Source organism: Lynx rufus, unplaced genomic scaffold (genome assembly GCF_022079265.1).
Source record: "Lynx rufus isolate CCGP_SWC_20201006 ecotype Redwood Valley unplaced genomic scaffold, mLynRuf1.p SCAF_4, whole genome shotgun sequence".
Classification (NCBI taxonomy): Eukaryota; Metazoa; Chordata; class Mammalia; order Carnivora; family Felidae; genus Lynx; species Lynx rufus.
Window position 1 is genome coordinate 87,285,118 of NW_025814856.1, and position 18,266 is coordinate 87,303,383.

The 18,266-nt window shown below is 37.2% G+C and overlaps 1 protein-coding gene across 6 annotated transcripts in view; it reads right to left on the bottom strand.

Annotated features, from left to right (window-relative positions):
- The window catches only part of CACNA2D1 (calcium voltage-gated channel auxiliary subunit alpha2delta 1), a 494,284-nt gene that overhangs the window by 379,284 nt on the left and 96,734 nt on the right, over positions 1 to 18,266 (bottom strand). For all 6 annotated transcript variants that reach the window (XM_047096155.1, XM_047096153.1, XM_047096154.1 and 3 more), the window contains exon 3: positions 9,282 to 9,398. In XM_047096155.1, the coding sequence (XP_046952111.1) occupies positions 9,282 to 9,398 (117 nt within the window). The remainder of the gene's footprint in view (positions 1 to 9,281; positions 9,399 to 18,266) is intronic.

Below are 18,266 nucleotides of genomic sequence, written 5' to 3' on the forward strand. Positions count from 1 at the left end.
CTCTCTCTCTCTCTCTCTCTCTCTCTCTCTCTCCCTCCCTCCCTCCCTCTGCCACTGTCCCTAGCTCATGCGCTCTCTCTCGTTAAAATAAAATGGAAAAAATAAAAAATAATATTAATGTTCTCTAGACATTTTTCCCTAAAACACACACTGAATCTTGAAAAGGTCTTGATGTGGATCCCAGCTGGCTGTATACACATTTTCATTAAGGGTACATGTCTTATTCCCTCTTGCAACCAGGGATTACCAAATGAGATGGACACAGAAATAACAGAATGGGACTTCTGGAATCTCTTGAGCTACCTACATACCGATTTCTTTTTACATGAAAGAAAATAAACCTTCAATCTGTTTAAATCTCCCATTAGTTGGCTTGTCTATTAATCATGTTTGAACATAATTTTAAGCCTTACAGATTCCATAACTTTTCCATTCAGCATTGTATATACAACTTTGATACCTAAAAACAATCTCAGCTATTCAAGTAACATATCTAATCTAGGTTAATAATTAAAAGTCTAAGCTTAAGTTAAAATGTATTTGTGTGTCTATGTATGTGTGTGTATATATGCACTCACACACATATATGTGTGTATATATACATACATATATGTGTATATATATGTATACATATAGTGGTATGCTACTCAGGGATCAAAAACAATGAAATCTTGCCATTGGCAATAACATGACTGGAACGAGAGTGAATTATTATGCGAAGTGAAATAAGTCAGTCAGAGAAAGACAAATATCATATGGTTTCACTCATATGGAATTTAAGAAACACAACAGATGAACATAAGGGAAGGGAAGAAAAAATAAGATAAAAACAGAGAGGGAGGCAAACAATAAGAGCCTCTTAAAGACAGAGAACTGAGGGTTGCCGGAGGGGAGGTGGCTGGGGGATGGGCCAAAGGAGTGATGGCCAATAAGGAGGGATTTGTTGAGGGGCACCTGGGTGGCTCAGTTGGTTAAGCATCCCACTCTTGGTTTCAGCTCAAGTCATGATCTTGTGGTTCATGAGTTCAAGAACCATCAGACCATGTACTGACAGTGTGGATCTCTCTCTCTCTACCCCTCCCCTGCTCACTCTGTCTCTACCGAAATAAGCAAATAAACTCATTTTTTTTTAAAGGAGGGTACTTGTTGGGATGAGCGCTAGGAGTTATACGGAAGTGATGAATCACTGGGTTCCACTCCTGAAACCAACAATACACTGTATGTTAACTAACTTGAATTTAAATAAATAAAATTTAAGAATAAAAGGGACCATTTATAAATAAAGTCATTAATTATGAAATGAAATGAATTTGTAATCCCGTTACCAGCTTGGTACTAGTTCAGGATGAAAAAACTTTCAGGTTAAGGAGTGTGGGAGATTTCTATTTCCACTCTCTGAGCTATTCCTCCTGATTCCATCTGGACTCCTCCCCCACCCTGCTTACCAGCTCACAGGTGCTAATTTTAGCAACAGCACTAGGAGAAGCTAACAATGGAAGGCCCTTTCTTGACTATAATTATCTGTCCATCCTCTCTGGGAGTTGTAAATGTTCAACACAGACTTGTTCCCCCCTTAGGGTGCTTTCTGCATTGTTTGCAGCAACGCAGTTCATACAACTGCAATGCCACGCTTCTGTCTGCCATTTACACCCCTATCCCTCAACCTACATTGACCATTTTCCTGTTAAACTGGCTTTGGCCTTGGCAGGAAGCCCTATTGGATCGAGTCACAGACCAGCTCTGTCGTATAACGCCCACCTCTGCTTTAACGTGTGTGTGTAAGCTTGTGCCTAATGAAGACACCTTTCATTGCTTAGCCACCGAGCTGGTGTGCTGAGCATCAGCGCTTCATTATTAGCATCCAGAAGTATGTATCAAATCCAAATAAATACAAGTCATCTCAACTGTGCAAGACAAATAGTAGACTCCCAGGTCCCTTTACCACTCAGATTCAAAGGGATGTATATAAGCAATCTGAGTAATCCTCTCAAAGACATTTATACTAACACTAAAGAGAAGAGTAAGCACACTTTTCTGCTGGGAACACAGAAACAGCACATTGTGTATGTTTCCAAAGTTAGTTCTCTCGTTCTCCTCAATCTGGATAAATTTATAACCTTAAGATAGATTTTGAACTAATGGTCAACACACACACACACACACACACACACACACACACACACACACACTTTCAGAGAGCTCTTTCAAATTCATATGTAGCTTAGGACCTCATTTTTAGAATACAAAGGTATTTTATACCTTCTGTTCTTTCTCAATGTTAGGAAAGCCCTTCGTTTTATTTATCAGCCATTTAACTTACCCACAGCAGAATCCTTTCACTTTTTCTTACTCTGATGCCCCAAATCTTTAGTATGGTCCTCAAGATTTCCACAGCCCCTTCATTCTTTGCATAAAACATTAACTTCTACTTTACCAACAGACGTAGTCATCCAGTATGACTTTCAGATTTTCTCTATTTGCAAAGTCTCTATTCATATTTAATATCGCTTTGGTCTCAAGTGAAAAATACCAGTATGTTTTCAAAGATAAATTGCAAGACTCTGATCTTCTCTGTGCCTGCTTTTCTGGAATCAACCTTCAACATTCACATTTTTTTCCTATTTTGAAATGTCATAGATTCCTTCCCTTCTGTCTATAAACATGTTTTTATGTCCTCCATTCTCAAAAACAAACAGAAAAGAAACACAAAGTCTTTAGTAGTACTCCATGTTTCTCTTTCATTGTCCTACCAAACTTCATGAAAATGCAAATTTCTTGTCAATTTCTCACGTCATAATCTCTTTTTAAAATTGTTGTCTTTATTCTGTTCCAATACATTCTAATGAATCTGTCATGACAAAAACAAACTAATAAATCCTAATACCCAAATACAACACACTTTTTATTCTTCAAGTCTCTGAAACATTTCACATGTCTTCCTGAAATCTCTTTACCATCAATTTGGACCAATTTTTTCTGATATTTCTTCCTGTATTTCCAAGTTAAACTCTCTTAAAGGCCAGGAATCAGCATTTTCAGCAAACCCTAGAGGCATTGCTGAGAAACATGAAAGAGACAGAAGTATGAGTTCAAATAAATGAAAACAATTTGATCAAACAACTAGGATCTCATCCTTCCAGAAAAAAAGACCCTACTTTAATAGTCATTGAAAACATTTGCCATTTTGTTCTTTTCATTATCTAATCTTAAAGTCAGTATCAAGGTTGAAAGAAGAGCTGGGCATATTACAGTATTCAAAGTTTTATAATAAATTGGAAGTAGCTTTAATTAAAGTTACCAGGACACCAGAGGGAGACAAGATACGCCCTAATTGGAAAAGTGTCACTACAGAAATTCAATTATTATAACCTTAATCCTATTTGCTTTGAGCAAAATGTCTGGAAACCTTCATTGGTTCAGCAGATGTCCTTGGCCTGGGCAGGATGGTGAACCACGAAACCACTGACTTCATTCACCTCTATGTTTCAGAAGGCACCACTGGAGGTTGGATCATTTTGCTGAAGAGCTTTCTCCCATGGGCTATTCATGTACAGTTGCAGTTTTCAGCCTAGATTAGGCCAAAATAAATGTTGATAACAATGTTAAATGATTCATTGTGGTTTGGGTTTTTTTTGGGGGGGGGGAGTGGAGAGGGGTGGGCGTTACTTGTAAACATTCTTTGACTGGAGACTAAGAATAATCCAATAATGTTAGCAGGATAATCATCACATAGCCATTTTCTGAGACAGAGATGTAACAAATGTCAGAAAACCAGTCATGTAGTAGATAATCTTAGGAATAAGATGGTTTAAATAACCAGTGTGGGTTTAGAGAGGGGGAGAAAAACCCAACTGTAGTCAGATATCCTCATACTGAATTCCACCACCACCTCATTTTATCTATACAAGCCTTGAACAAGAATGCTGGTCGTGTCTGAGTTTCCTCATTTATAAAATACTTATTGTAGATGTTGAACATGCCTACTTCATAGGATTTCTATAAGAGCCTCATGAACATCAATCATCAGATGCATGTTTCTCTATAGTCACGAAGACAAAACCAAACCAAAACCAACAACTCTTTAAGTGGAAAAGTCTGTTTTGCTATAAGAAAGATAGTTTCAGGGCCAAAGCAACTAAAAATTTTTATATTGGTTTCTCTTTCAGCTCTAAGGTTGGTTGATGGAACAGAGAAAATGACCACAGCTTAAAAGGAGTGTGACTAAAAAGTCAAAATCGATGCTGAAACTGAGAAAAAGAAAATACTAGTAGAAGTAGTACAGAGTTTTACATAAACAAATGTGAGAAAAACAAAAAGGAATAAAATATGTTGTAATTCAGTTTTAAATCAACAGTTTGTAACAGAATTTAGAAACTAAGTTAAAAAAACATAAAATCTGTGTACATGTATGCACAGTAAACTTTATCACGGATACTAAAAATTAATCATTTCACTTAAATAAATAAATAGAGGAAGGAAGGAAGGAAGGAAGGAAGGAAGGAAGGAAGGAAGGAAGGAAGGGAGGAAAGGAGGGAGGGAGGGAAGGAGGGAGGAAAGATGGACTCCAGCTGCCATTTCCTTTAAAATAAATGCCAAATTATCAACTATAAGCTGTTAGGAAACTTCTTTAGTAGATATGTGAGAAAAAAAAAAAACAGTTCAATTTACTTCTCTTTCATAGATTTTACATTTATAACATAATCTCAAAGACACCTTATGTTGCTAATCTTGATATGGAAGAAGAATAAAGGTTTAAAATTTTTTTCACATTCAAATAAAAAAAAATTTTTTTTCTTTTTTAAAAAAAATTTTTTTTTTAACATTTATTGATTTTTGAGACAGAGAGAGACAGAGCATGAGCAGGGGAGGGTCAGAGAGAGAGGAAGACACAGAATCTGAAACAGGCTCCAGGCTCTGAGCTGTCAGCCCAGAGCCCGATGCGGGGCTCGAACTCACGGACCGCGAGATCATAACCTGAGCCGAAGTCGGACGCCCAACCGACTGAGCCACCCAGGCGCCCCAAGAAATTTTTTTTTTCAATACGGTATTATTTTACTTCATTGAGTCAATTTCTGGAGATGGCTAATTGATCTAGAAGTCACTAAAAAAAAAAATTCATAGCCTTCCAGAATATTCTACCAACTAAATATCCAATTCCTAGTCAATCTGAATGAACAGTAATTTATAGCATACTCCCTAGCCTTCATTTCTTCCGCTTTATGATTATACACATTTTCCAGGACAAAGGATATACTTATGTGTTAGGTAAGAATGCAGATCTTGAAGTCAGACACACAAGAATTTGAATGCTCTCACATTCTAGCTAACTCAAAGAATAGTTCTTGTACCAGAAACATTAGCACCACCTATGAGCTCATTAGAAATTTAGCATCTCCAGCCAGGTCTCCTGAATAAACAGGTACATTTTAACAAGAGTCACAGGTGAAGTAAATGCTCATTAAAATTTAAGAGGCACTGGCATACATTAGTTATTAGATAAACTTCCTTGAGCAAATTAGAGGATTTCTCAAAGACCCTGTTTTCTCATTGAAAAAATGAGACTAATAATGATGTCTAGAGCTAAGTATTATTATGAGAAATAATTAAATAATGCCACCAGTAAGCACTCATAAGGTCTAACTGGTATTAAATTTTATCATCTCCTTCCAATTTGTATATTCATTATTTTTCCAGTGTATTTACATGTGGAATTATATTGGCAACCCACCCAGATAAATTAAAGAAAGCTCTTTTAGTCAAAAAGTCTGACTATAAGCCTACCATAAAAATAGAAGTTAATTAATAATGCCATCTTGCATTCACTTCCAGTACAATGTAGCACCTGTTTTTCAGTTGGTCGCAAAACATTTCCCTTTGATATAATGTGTTTTCTGTTTTTGTGGAATCAAAACAGTTAAATAAAGAATTTAGTTTGAAAACAAACATGACTCTTTCTCCCTGGCATAAAATCGAACTAATTCCACATTTAATTAGCCATTGTGATTTCTAGATTCTGCCATTCACGCACTTGGGATAGTCACTGATCCCCACAGGACTCAAATAATGTACCAGGTGTCTAGAACTTCAATTCTGAATGACAAAAAGAAAGTCACAATAGGCTCCATTTTAATCCAATTAAGGCAAGATACATCCTATTTCATTCTCTGACCTTTTTTCATGAGACTTTGATATCCAGATTACCTGCTTCTTACATTTGGAGGAAAAATGTAAGCTGATAAAAATCAAGATAATTAGAATCATTTTCAGCTGAGAGTAAATATTAATCACAAGTGAAAAGTACCTATCTTATTTTTATTAAATAAACTTTTATTCAAAACACATTTACATGTATAAATGATGCTTAAAAATGGTATCCACATACCCCAAATGGAAGATAATAACACTTTTAATCTTCCAGTAATGAAAGCTTATTTTACCATGGATAACTCACTGATTTATTTCTTAAAAAATTAAATGTTTCAACTTCGGGCAATATGGCATTTCAAATATTCCAAAGAGCTCTCCTGTTACATTACAACAGTATCTTCGGTATTTTAAGAAACAAAGATTTATAAGTGCCAAGAAAACAGGCAAAATTTCTGAGTGCCAACATATATATAAAATAAACTAAAGATCTTGATTGTTAGTGATAAGTCAACAGGAAATTCAGAATTGTCCTGGGACAAATACTTGTAACACTGCTGTGATTTATAGTCTAAGAGAAACTAAACATAAGCTCGAGCATTATATCTAACAGAAGACGTATAGGAACTTCACAAAGAAGTTGTAAAACTCTATTGAACGGAATAAGAACATGCTCAATGGAAACAATAGCATATTTATAAAAAGAAAGACAAAATATCATAACGATATCGATCTTCCCAATTTGGTCTGAGTCAATGCAATCAAAATCCCACTAAAGATTTTCTTGGATAATAACATGATGAATCTAAAACTTCGATTAAATGGGAAGCTTCCAGAATACTCCAGATCCTAATGAAGAAGAAAGAATATGGTGAGGGACTGGCTTACCAGGTATCTAGCTTGATGACTGGAGCTCATTAGGGTTATGCAAACTAATAAATGGCCTTGAGAAAATTGGTTAGAAAAAACAGTTAATTTCAAGGGCAAGTGAACATTATATACTGACATTAGTTGGTAGGTGGAATAAATAAATCTGAAAGAACTTTTTAGAATGGGATATAGAACAAATGTTTATAATCTCAGCATAGGGAAAGATTTCTTAAAATATATGCCCTAAAATACGAATAACTTGTTAAAAAGATGACTTTGACTACACTAAAATTACGAACTTATTTTATCAAGATCTACCATAAGGACAATGAAAAGACAAGTCCCAAGCAAGTCAGAGAAAGGTATTTCGGAAGCCTGAGTGGCTCAGTCGGTTAAGTATTTCCGACTTCGGTTCAGGTCATGATCTCACAGCTCATGACTTTGAATCCCATGTTGGGATCTGTGCTGTGCTGACAGCTCAGAAACTGGAGCCTACTTTGGATTCTGTGCCCCTCTCTATCTCTCTGCTCTTCCCCAACTCACACTCTGTCTCAATCTCTCTCTCAAAAATAAACATTAAAAAAATTCCTTAAAAAAAAGATATTTGTATTATATATAACTTAAATGAGTCACTATAAAGAATACATAACCTACAAATTAATTTAAAGAATTAAAATACACAAAAGATCTGAACAGATATTTCACTGAAGAAACAAAACTGGTGAGTGAATATAAAACAAAATGTCTGCCTCATTAATAAGAACCAGAGGGGCGCCTGGGTGGCTCAGTCGGTTGAGCAGCCGACTTCGGCTCAGGTCATGATCTCGCGGTCCGTGAGTTCAAGCCCCGCATCGGGCTCTGGGCTGACAGCTCAGAGCCTGGAGCCTGCTTCAGATTCTGTGTCTCCCTCTCTCTGGCCCTCCCCCTGTTCATGCTCTGTCTCTCTCTGTCTCAAAAATAAACATTAAAAAAAAAAAATTAAAAAAAAAAAATAAGAACCAGAGGTACCTTTTACACCCATTTGATTGTCTATAATTAAGCAATCTGGGGCACCTGCATGGCTCAGTTGGTTGAGCATCCGACTTTTGGTTTCAGTCAGTTAACCATCTCAGGGTTTTATGAGTTCAAGCCCAACATCAGACTCTATGCTGAAGGCGTGGAGCTTGTTTTGGATTCCCTTTCTCACCCTCTCTCTCTCTGCTGCTCCCCCATTTTCTCTCTCTCTCTCAAAATAAATAAATAAAACTCAAAAAAAAAAAGGTTTTTTTTTTGATAAAAAGAGGTATGACATCACCATTTAAAAAGTTGGTTTTTTTTTTTTTAATAAAAAGACATGTGATATCACCTTTTATTGTCCAGAATATGGATCAAAGGAGATTTGTATATAGCTAGTGGATGTCTAAATTGATACAACTATTTCGGAAAACAATTTTCATACTTTTGTAAAAGTGACTTTATGAGTACTCTACACTCTACTAATTTTACTATCATGTATATAACACTCTACAGATATCCCTGCATGTATGAACCAGGAGACTTGTTCAAGAAAATTGAGTAGCACTATTCATAGTAGCACTCATCTGGAGATGATTCAAATAATAATTTACCGACAGAGAGTAAATGAACAAACTGAGATATATACTCATAAAATATGCTCATACTATTTAAATGTGAATAAGAGTGAATGAAAGCTACATGCACACACCCAGATAAATCATACAAACATAACGTTGAGGGAAGACAGCAAGTTGGTAATGACAACACACAGCACAACGTGGTTTTAATAAAGCTGGAAAACAAGCAAACCAATAATCATCTTGTTTCCCAACACATCTATGTGAGGCACATCTATTTTTAAAAAGAAAAGAAATGAGTCATCAGATATTTGTATACTGGCCACCTCTGGCAAGGAGGGAGGGTGATCAGAAAGGAGAATACTACAAAGGCGGTTTTATGAGCGCTGGCAATATGTGTGATTTTATGTTGTCTAATAGATTTAAACATTATTATTATGCATCACAACTTACATATGTATAAAGAGATGTCTGGACCAATTAAATATACTGTTCTTATGTAACAGAATCCTCTAAAAAACAAACCAATAATTAGAAATAAGGTTCACAATGAAACCATGATATCTCACCTTTTAGGAACATATTACACGGACACAGTATCCAAGGTAAAGAAAGCATACTGAAGAAAATAAAGTATGAAACATAAACAAGTAATGGAAAATAATAAAATGAGCAGAGCCCATTTCAACTCACCACCAGGGCTTTGGATCTGTTGCTGAGAAGTTTCTCAATATCCCTGGCTGCAATTTCCACCAGCTGCCGTGCATTATTTGGTTCCACAGTATACAAATCTTGATACTTCTCATAAATCTGCCGGAAGGGAAAAGATAATTAATAACTGCATATGTGGTTCTTAAATTCACAGAATGTATTGTAAACCATAAACAACCGATTAGAAAGACCCACTCTTTCTTCATTTTGATCTCTTTGGAGTTTGGATGTGTCAAAAGTATCTATGTAAATAAAAATCTGCTGCCAGACCACGCGTTTGCCAAAACAGCAGGTCATGTTAACAGCTGGTAGGAGATCTTGTACCCCAATGATTCGTGTATGAAATTTTGTGACTTGAAATTGTACCTCCCCTAATTCAAAACCTGGTATTAACTGCCAACAGGATGACGATGATGATCATCATCATCATTATTTTAAACCTTGCTGCAAAACACTGGAAGGGAAGCCCAGGAGGTCAAACTTGGAGGATGTGTACAGTGCGCAAAGGTAAGAGGAAGGGGAAAGAAAGAAGTTTTCGAAGGAGACTTCCCACTATTACCGCTGCTCAACGGCTACAACCGTTGAGGTCAAATTGTATGCTGCTGAAGCTCATGCAAAGAGAGAGTCAGAGAGGGAGAGGGAGGAAGAGGAAGACTGAGAGACAGAGCATGAAGCTCATGCTAAGTCTCATCCAGGTAATACACACAGCTTTATTACACAGAAGAGTTGAAGATCACTGAGGCCTACGTTGAAGTTTGGTTAGAACTGTACTAGTGCAAATAATTTTTATTAGCAAACTCAATCCCTGCAGTTTTGTTTAGATCACTGAACCATGCTATGCTAAAAGTAAGCTTAGGCAGGAGCAGCAGACTATAATTTTGCCTCCCATCAGTGTCTGTGCAAGGATTTCCCTAGAGTGGCATAAGAAGCACCTGGTTTGCAGAGCCTGTGCACTCCTGGCAGAGAGAAAGAATTCGAGAAAGGTGGGGGAAGGGAGAAACAGCGGCCATGCTTGAGGCTGCTGGGCTTAGCCGAGGAGGAAATCCCTTATGTGCCCAACAGATGGGCTGCACATGCATGACTAAACCATCTTTGAAAGCCAGGGCCTGGCAGGTTTTTACGGTCTTAGGAGACGTGAATCCAGGCACATGCAGGAACCAGTTCAACCCTGCTTTTGCTGGCAGAACTCCAGCTTTCTGCAATACTACCAACAGGTTCTATAGCCCGGTCCAAGCTGACCACGGATGCCACTGATAGATACTGGTTTCAAATATACACGGATGCATATGCTAACATTTATTACAGAACACATTAGTTTTACATGAAGCCTCCATTTTTTTAAATGATTCAAAATTAATAGTTTTAAAATATTTAAGTGAAACCTTAACTCCTGAACTTTTTTACTTAAACTCTGAGGTTTTTCTAATACTTGAAGTTTTTTTGTTTTTGTTTTTTTTTTAAGTTTATTTATTCTGAGAGAGAAAGAGAGGGAGAAAGACAGAATCCTAAACAGGCCTCACACTGTCAGCATGGAGCCCGATGCAGGGCTTGAATTCACAAAACCGTGAGATCATGACCTGAGCTGAAATCAAGAGTCAGATGCTCAACAGACCAAGCCACCCAGGAACCCCTAATACTCATTTGAACTTTGACCTTGTAGGTTTTTCGTCCCAACTATTCAAGGCACAGTAGTCTACGCATATAAATTCCCCATATTTAGTTTTGTTTGAAATTCCTGCATATTACTGGATTGCTTACACTTTCTTGCTAAGGGGCATATTATTGAGTCTTATTCTACAGACCAGGTTGTCCACAAACAACTCCATCCAACCTAAGCCTCTCTCTTTCATTTTAGCCTAAGATGACATCCAGGAACACGAACTCCTTAATAGATTAATTGATTTGGGAAACAAACAGGTAAGCCTCAACATCGCTGTAATTGATCCAGGACATTTAGTTCTTTGCGGTAAAACCAATAAAGCTAATTGGCGTGAGAGGCAGTTGTGCTTTGTACCATTAATATTGTGTTCGCTTCTGTATGAAGTCTGACCTTCTTCCTATGGTACAGGGACTGCAACAGAAGTCAGAGTTGGGAGAGATTAGTCCCAAATACACAATCTGTACTTCACAGTATGCACCACACACAATGTCACTTAAGTCACTACCTACATCATATGCCAGATATCTTATAGGTTCTTTGAAGGATGAATGGATTATGAATCAGAAGTAAAAATTCAATTCAAGTATACACAAATCCTCTCAAATAAATACACAATATTCTCTCAGATGGATTCTATAGTAATTTTTAAATCCTTAAGGGGAAAAAAACAGTATCTAACATACAAATAAACTTTAAATAAATGAGGTCAAGGAAGCTGAAGTCTACAGCCCCAATATAAATATCCTGTTGTACTTTTTAATGTATAAAACCACATTTGAAATGTTTTCTTGGTGATCAAAATGAATTAAGACCATATAACTGCCCCACCAAAAGAAGTAGTTCTTGTTTCTGGTCTTAAAGAATGTAATATTCTTTGTTGTTTTTGTTAGAGGTACTGCGAAGGCTCTCAAAAACTCTCCTGGTATATGTTTAGCAAACGGTTTTCAGAGGAGAAGAGTTCAGTGGATTTTTAAGATTATATGATATATTGCTATAAAGTACCTACATCTATAATTCTTCCCACCACTAAATAAAACCCTATTTCTACAATATTTAGTATGTTAACAGAGTTGGGTTTTTTTTTTGCTTTTGTTTTCTTTTTTAAACAGAACCTTGGGGAACCTGGGTGGCTTAGTTGGTTAAGCATCCGACTTCGGCTCAGGTCATGATCTCATGGTTCAAGAGTTCGAGCCCTGTGTCAGGCTCTGTGCTGACAGCTCAGAGCCTGGAGCCTGCTTCGGATTCTGTGGCTCCTTCTCTCTCTGCTCCTCTCCTGCTCACATTCTGTCTGTCTCTCAAAAATAAATAAACGTTAAAAAAATATATTAAGAAAAAAAAAACAGAACCTTAAGTATCTTTTCTTTTTCTCTTCCTGTTCTTTTTATCTTTTTTAAAAAATAATTGTCTGTTTCACCATTTTATCCAAGCTCTTTCCAGGAAATAAATAAATAAATAACTAAATAAATAAAACAAAAGAGCGTAGTATAAATAATTTGGGTTTTGCCACCCAACAGAGGTCCATTAAAATCACATGTCAATTCCTCATATGCTGTATGACACTGGCTTCCATTCCTTCTACTAGAAAGAATACATCACAATAAAGAGAATCCTAGACAGGATGTTTTCCCTCCTGATACACTAAAATACGCTTTAATTTTTCTATAGTTCAAATTCTCTCACTTCCATCCTTGCCACAGATTTTAACAGAAAAATGTACCACCTGTACATTCTTGCTTTCTTACAATCTTAATTAACTGGGTTTAAGGAGCATTCACTATTACATTTGGAGACAACAGAGAATATGGTTTCCCTTCCTTTTTTTCACTGGAAACCTCTAAGTGTCTTTGCTCCAAATCCATAGTTCCCACATAATCTCTAGAAGGAGAGTACATTTAAAAATAACCTCTTGGCACCTGGGTGGCTCAATAGGTTAAGCACTTGATTTCAGCTCAGGTCATGATCTCACAGTTCGTGGGTTCAAGTCCACTTTTGGCTCCCAGGGTTGGAGCCTGCTTGGGATTCTCTCTCTCCCTGTCTCTCTGCCCTTGCCCTGCTTGTGTGCGCTCTCTCAAAAATGAACAAGAAAATAATAATAAAAATAAAAATAACTTCTAATATCTAAAAAGTGACACCACTCAATGATATAATCGCTCACTGAACATACAGAAATGTTTCAGAAATCGTAAGACTTACTACACAGATATCCCAGAGATGCTTACTGAAAGTGAGGTACGTTTCCAGGTTTGCGATGACCTAGAATATTATATTAGCAATCAATTTTAGGCATCTACTCTATAGCACTCTGAGGTGTTTCACATACATTATCATTTACTAACTTTAAGAAACTTAAAAAGTACATTGAATTAACTACCGTGTTAGAATACTGAAATTCAGGCTTTGGAGTTATCAGAGTGGAGACAGCTTGGGTCCCCAATTTCACATCGTGAAGGAGCAAACCACTGCCCAGAGTAGTAGAAAGGAAAATGGTAACATGGTAGGTTTAGGCAAAGTGAGTCTGCAGTGCCACTCTATACCGGAGATGTCCCTTGGTTTCAGCAGGATGTGGAGAAATAGGAAAGATTGTTGGAATGAATACGAAAGGGAGCTAAGAATTAATCCCTCTGCTAGAAGATGGCCTCAGGGCAGGATCAAGGGAACTCCAATGCAGAAATTGAGGGACAGACAGTGGGAAGCAGAATCCCAGCTGAAGAATGATGGTGCGACGCACCCAGACTCGAGGGCCCTATGCAGGCTAAGGAGCCTGGCCAAGTTCTTAGTAGCACCCATATTCAGTATTTATAACAAGAGAACAGAAAACAGCACATACACTGCACATCTTGTCACAGGTTTCCCCTTGTGCCCAGGTGCCAAGGAGTAAAGTCAAGAACATTAGAGATCATGGGAAGGCAGTTTAAACAAAAGCTTCAAAATGGCAGGACTAAATCTTTTTCCTTTGGGAGAGAGAATGGCAGATCATGAAAAAGTTCTCTAAAAGAAAACAGAAATTCTTGAGTATTAAATCTTAAGTATGTATAATTTTGACCACCCCTTCCCTCAGTACTTGTACATTAACTTTCCTCCCATGGAACTTGTCCGGAATAAGCAACCCAGATTTCTGCCATGCCCATAGCCATCCTTCTGAGAAAAGCTTTCCTTGTGACAGTCCCTAATGAAAGAAGAGTCGTAGGTATTTCCTGACAAATGGGTAACAATATTCTAATGTGTGACCTTGCCTTTGGCCCCTGGCCAATCGCATCAGAACATATCAGATCTAGAAGCTGCTAACTTCTGACTCAATAGCCTGCGAGGAAACAGGTACAAAAGATTTGTACAAGCAGTGACAACATACTGAACCAATCAGATTCTCTCACCACAGGACAACAGTTAGGTCAATCAAAGGCACAAACAGCAGAAGTGAAAAGACTAGTGGAAGGAAAGCAACAGGCACATACCACAGAGTGACACAAGTGATGGCTATGGTAGGTGGAACACTAGCCCCCCCACCCCAAAGGTATCCGCACATATATGTGAATATGTGCTGTTACATGGCAAAGGGGAATGATGTTTGCAGATGGTAATGGCTCAATCGGTTGAGTGTCTGACTCTTGATTTTGGCTTAAGTCACAATCCCAGGGTGGTGGGATCAAGCCCCACATCAGTCTCTACACTGAATGTAGAGCCCACTTGGGACTCTTTCGGATTCTCTCTCCTTCTGCCCCTCTCCCCCATTCACACTCTCTCTCTAAAATAAAAGATAAATATTAGAAAATAAATTAATGCATTAAATTAAATGGAAAAGAAAGAGGTTATCCTGGTTTGTTCTGGAGGGTCCAATATAATCACAAGGGTCCTTGAAAATGGAAGAGAAAGATGGGACTTTACACAGGAAACCAGAGAGATCGCAGCATGAGAAGAAATCATTCCAATGTCGCCAGATTTGAAGACGTTGGAGAGGGGCCATGAGCCAAGGGAAGGACTTCTGACCTACAGGTTGTAAAATAATAAATTTGTGCTTTAAGTCAACAAGTTTTGGGGAATGTGTCACACTAATAATAGAAAACTAAAACAATGAATTAGTTGTGAAGAGCTCCAGCTGAGAGGTAACAATAATAATCAGCCTCTGGATAGTGATTCTATGATGAACTCCCAAGCGAATCTTTCTGTCAAAAAATAAAAATGCTAAGACAGACCCCATGCTTTGAAGGTTGTGACTAACATTATTAATTACTACTTTGCACCTTCATTTCATTACTCATTAGATTCATGCCATTCATTTCAATCATTCTGTTGAGAAATGGGTAATTTCTGTTCAACTTGACAAAATAAGGAAATTATCTCAGGACTCCAACAATGACCTTCACAATAACATGGGATTCTGAGAAGAAATTCTAGAGAGAAAAGCTAAAAATATCAAACTAGATGTGCACACATTGTCCAAAAATATATATGAATTGGATGAATAAATATGATCCTACCTCATAATAATGAGAGGGATGAAAACAAACTGTGACATGACTCCCACGAACATTCTAATTTCACTGCCTTTTCTGGCTAAGGGGAGTAAATTCAAACATCTTCAAGGCAAATGCAGGTAGGAAAAGAGATGCCTTGTCACTTCAACTGCTTTAGATACTCACAAAATCAATTTCACTTGCTTTTACTTGAATTTTGCAATGTGGGATGGTTTGGTTATATGGGTTTTTTTCTTCTTTATTAAGTGTTCTGTGGGCTTTTGAACTACTTGTTCCCTAGCAACTAAGAATGTCTTGTTTCTAAAAGATGTATTAGCACAAAAAGAATGATATAATGTTCTTTCGTGGTCACTTTCAAAGATCAAAGTTCCCTTACCTTAAGAAATTGTGCAGTGATTCACAAGTATAACAAAGTCTTTCTTTTTATTTATCATAAGTTACATCATCACAGAAGCGGGCCAATAGAAAGGGATGTTCAGATATGTCAAGAGTCCTTCATGTCAGGTAAAGAATAGTGACACTAGGTCTGAATTTGTCTTAGAATATATTTTACCAACAACAAAGAAAAATTTTAGAAACCCTACCTTCCTCTGTTAAAAATTAGCTGTTAAAAAAATGAATGTTGCCATAAAAAAAGATGCAATATTTACTAATTAGCTCCTGATCTCTTCAAACACTCCCTACCTACTCTTTAATTAAAACAGTAAATGATGCAATCTCGTAAATAAATGTCAAGTTTTTTTTAAATGTCTCACTCTTTAATACTCTTTAGTACACTGTCAGTTGTGTTTAACACAATTAGTAAAAATCGCTTTAAATTATAGCATTTTGTTTCCTTTTCCCTGTAACCTATCTTTCTGAGATAGGCTACCACCTTTGAACTTTTTTATGGCTGGGGATTTTTATTTGACTACTTTTTTTTTTTTTTTCCAAATTGTTATTTAAATTCTAGTCAGTTAAACTACAGTGCAATGTTGGATTCAGGGGTACAATTCAGCGATTCATCATCATTTACATACAACACCCAGTGTCCATTTTGGCTACTTTCAAGTAATTGCAAACATCATCTAACATTCATAATTTATTAAGCATCACATTTGTTATATATTTCATATTTCCTTTAACCAGAATGTAAATTTCAAGAGGACAGAGATTTTGCTCATTGGTACACCCCAGCACATAAAACATGGTCTGCACATGGCCAGTACTCGTATCTACTGATGGCAGGCAGACAACACCTAAATGGTCATCACATCCTAAAAACAGACTAAATACACAAAAGCAAGGTAATGATCAATGTGAAGATTATTAGTGTTCCACTTACGAGGGAGAGAAAATTGTGCTGTCAGAATTCAGAGTAAAATAAAATCACATGGATTATAGTAGTCAAAAAGATGCAATGACAGCCACACTTTGAGGGAAATATATATTAATATGGGGGGAAAGAAATCAGAATCTGTGTGATACAAGGAATTATTAGAAAATACAGACTGAAAGGCAAAATGAGACACACTATCAAGGAAAGCTATAAAACTCAGAGTACTGGTTTATACCATAGAATATGGTCAACTCCAAGCTCTCTTGCTCAGAACTTCTAGTAAAGTTAATTAGCACACAGCAAGAATTCAAAATATAACATAGGCCTGTTTACTATGAACCTCAACACACACACACACACACACACACACACGTGCTCATGTAATTATATACATATACGCACATATACATATATAATTGATCATGTTTGGGGGCTCCTGGGTGGCTCAGTTGGTTAAGCATCTTGACTTCAGCTCAGGTCATGATCTCTCCATTCATGAGTTCAAGCCCCGCATCAGGCCCTGCGTTGACAGCTCTGACAGAGCCTGGAGCCTGCTTCGGATTCTGTGTCTCCCTCTCTCTCTTCCCCTCCACCACGCTCACTCTCTCTCTCTCAAAAATGAATAAACATTAAAAAAATAAAACAATTGATCATGTTCTTGAATTTATGGTGCATATTTTTCTGATGATAACTATACCAAACCAGCATTCAAATAACAAACACAAGAGTTCAAAATACTTTCCCTACTCCTTCCATATGATACAACTTTTCAGCTGGGACACTATCACATTTAAGATGAGACATTACCTTTAAGAAGCATATTTAGGAAGAATGAAATCAGAATTGGAGAATGTTCCACAGTATATCCTGCTACTTGCCCTAGTTCCTATTAATGAGAATTTAATGGTGACACTTTACAGCTTGCATTAGATTGCAGAAGGACCAGAACAAGTAACAAGCACAAATATGCCTGGGCTTTCTCCAAACTACACATCAGAACAGGCGATAATATTTAACTAGAAGGTTAAATACAAGGGCTCATTCCTGGAACACAGAAACTAACCTATAACAAAGACTAAATTGAGCAAAAGAAAGAGAAAGAGAGAAAGAGAAAAAGAGAGAAAGAAAGAGAAAGAGAGAGAGAGAGGAAGGAAGGAGAAGGAAGGAAGGAAGGAAGGAAGAAAAGAAAAAAGAAAAGAAAAGAAAAGAAAAGAAAAGAAAAGAAAAGAAAAGAAAAGAAAAGAAAAAGAAAACAAGAATTCTTCAGATTTCAGGAGACATTTCATACATAAGGTAAAGAGTAAGTTTATCTTTAAGAAGGCTCAGAATTAGCGGTGCCTAGGTGGCTCAGTCAGTTACGCATCTGACTCCTGATTTTGGCTCAGGTCATGATCTCACCGTTCATGAGATTGAACCCTGCATCAGACTCTGTGCTGACAGCTCAGTACCTGCTTGGGATTTCTCCGTGCCGCTCTCTGCCCCTCCCCCACTTGTGCATGCACGCTCGGGCTCTCTCT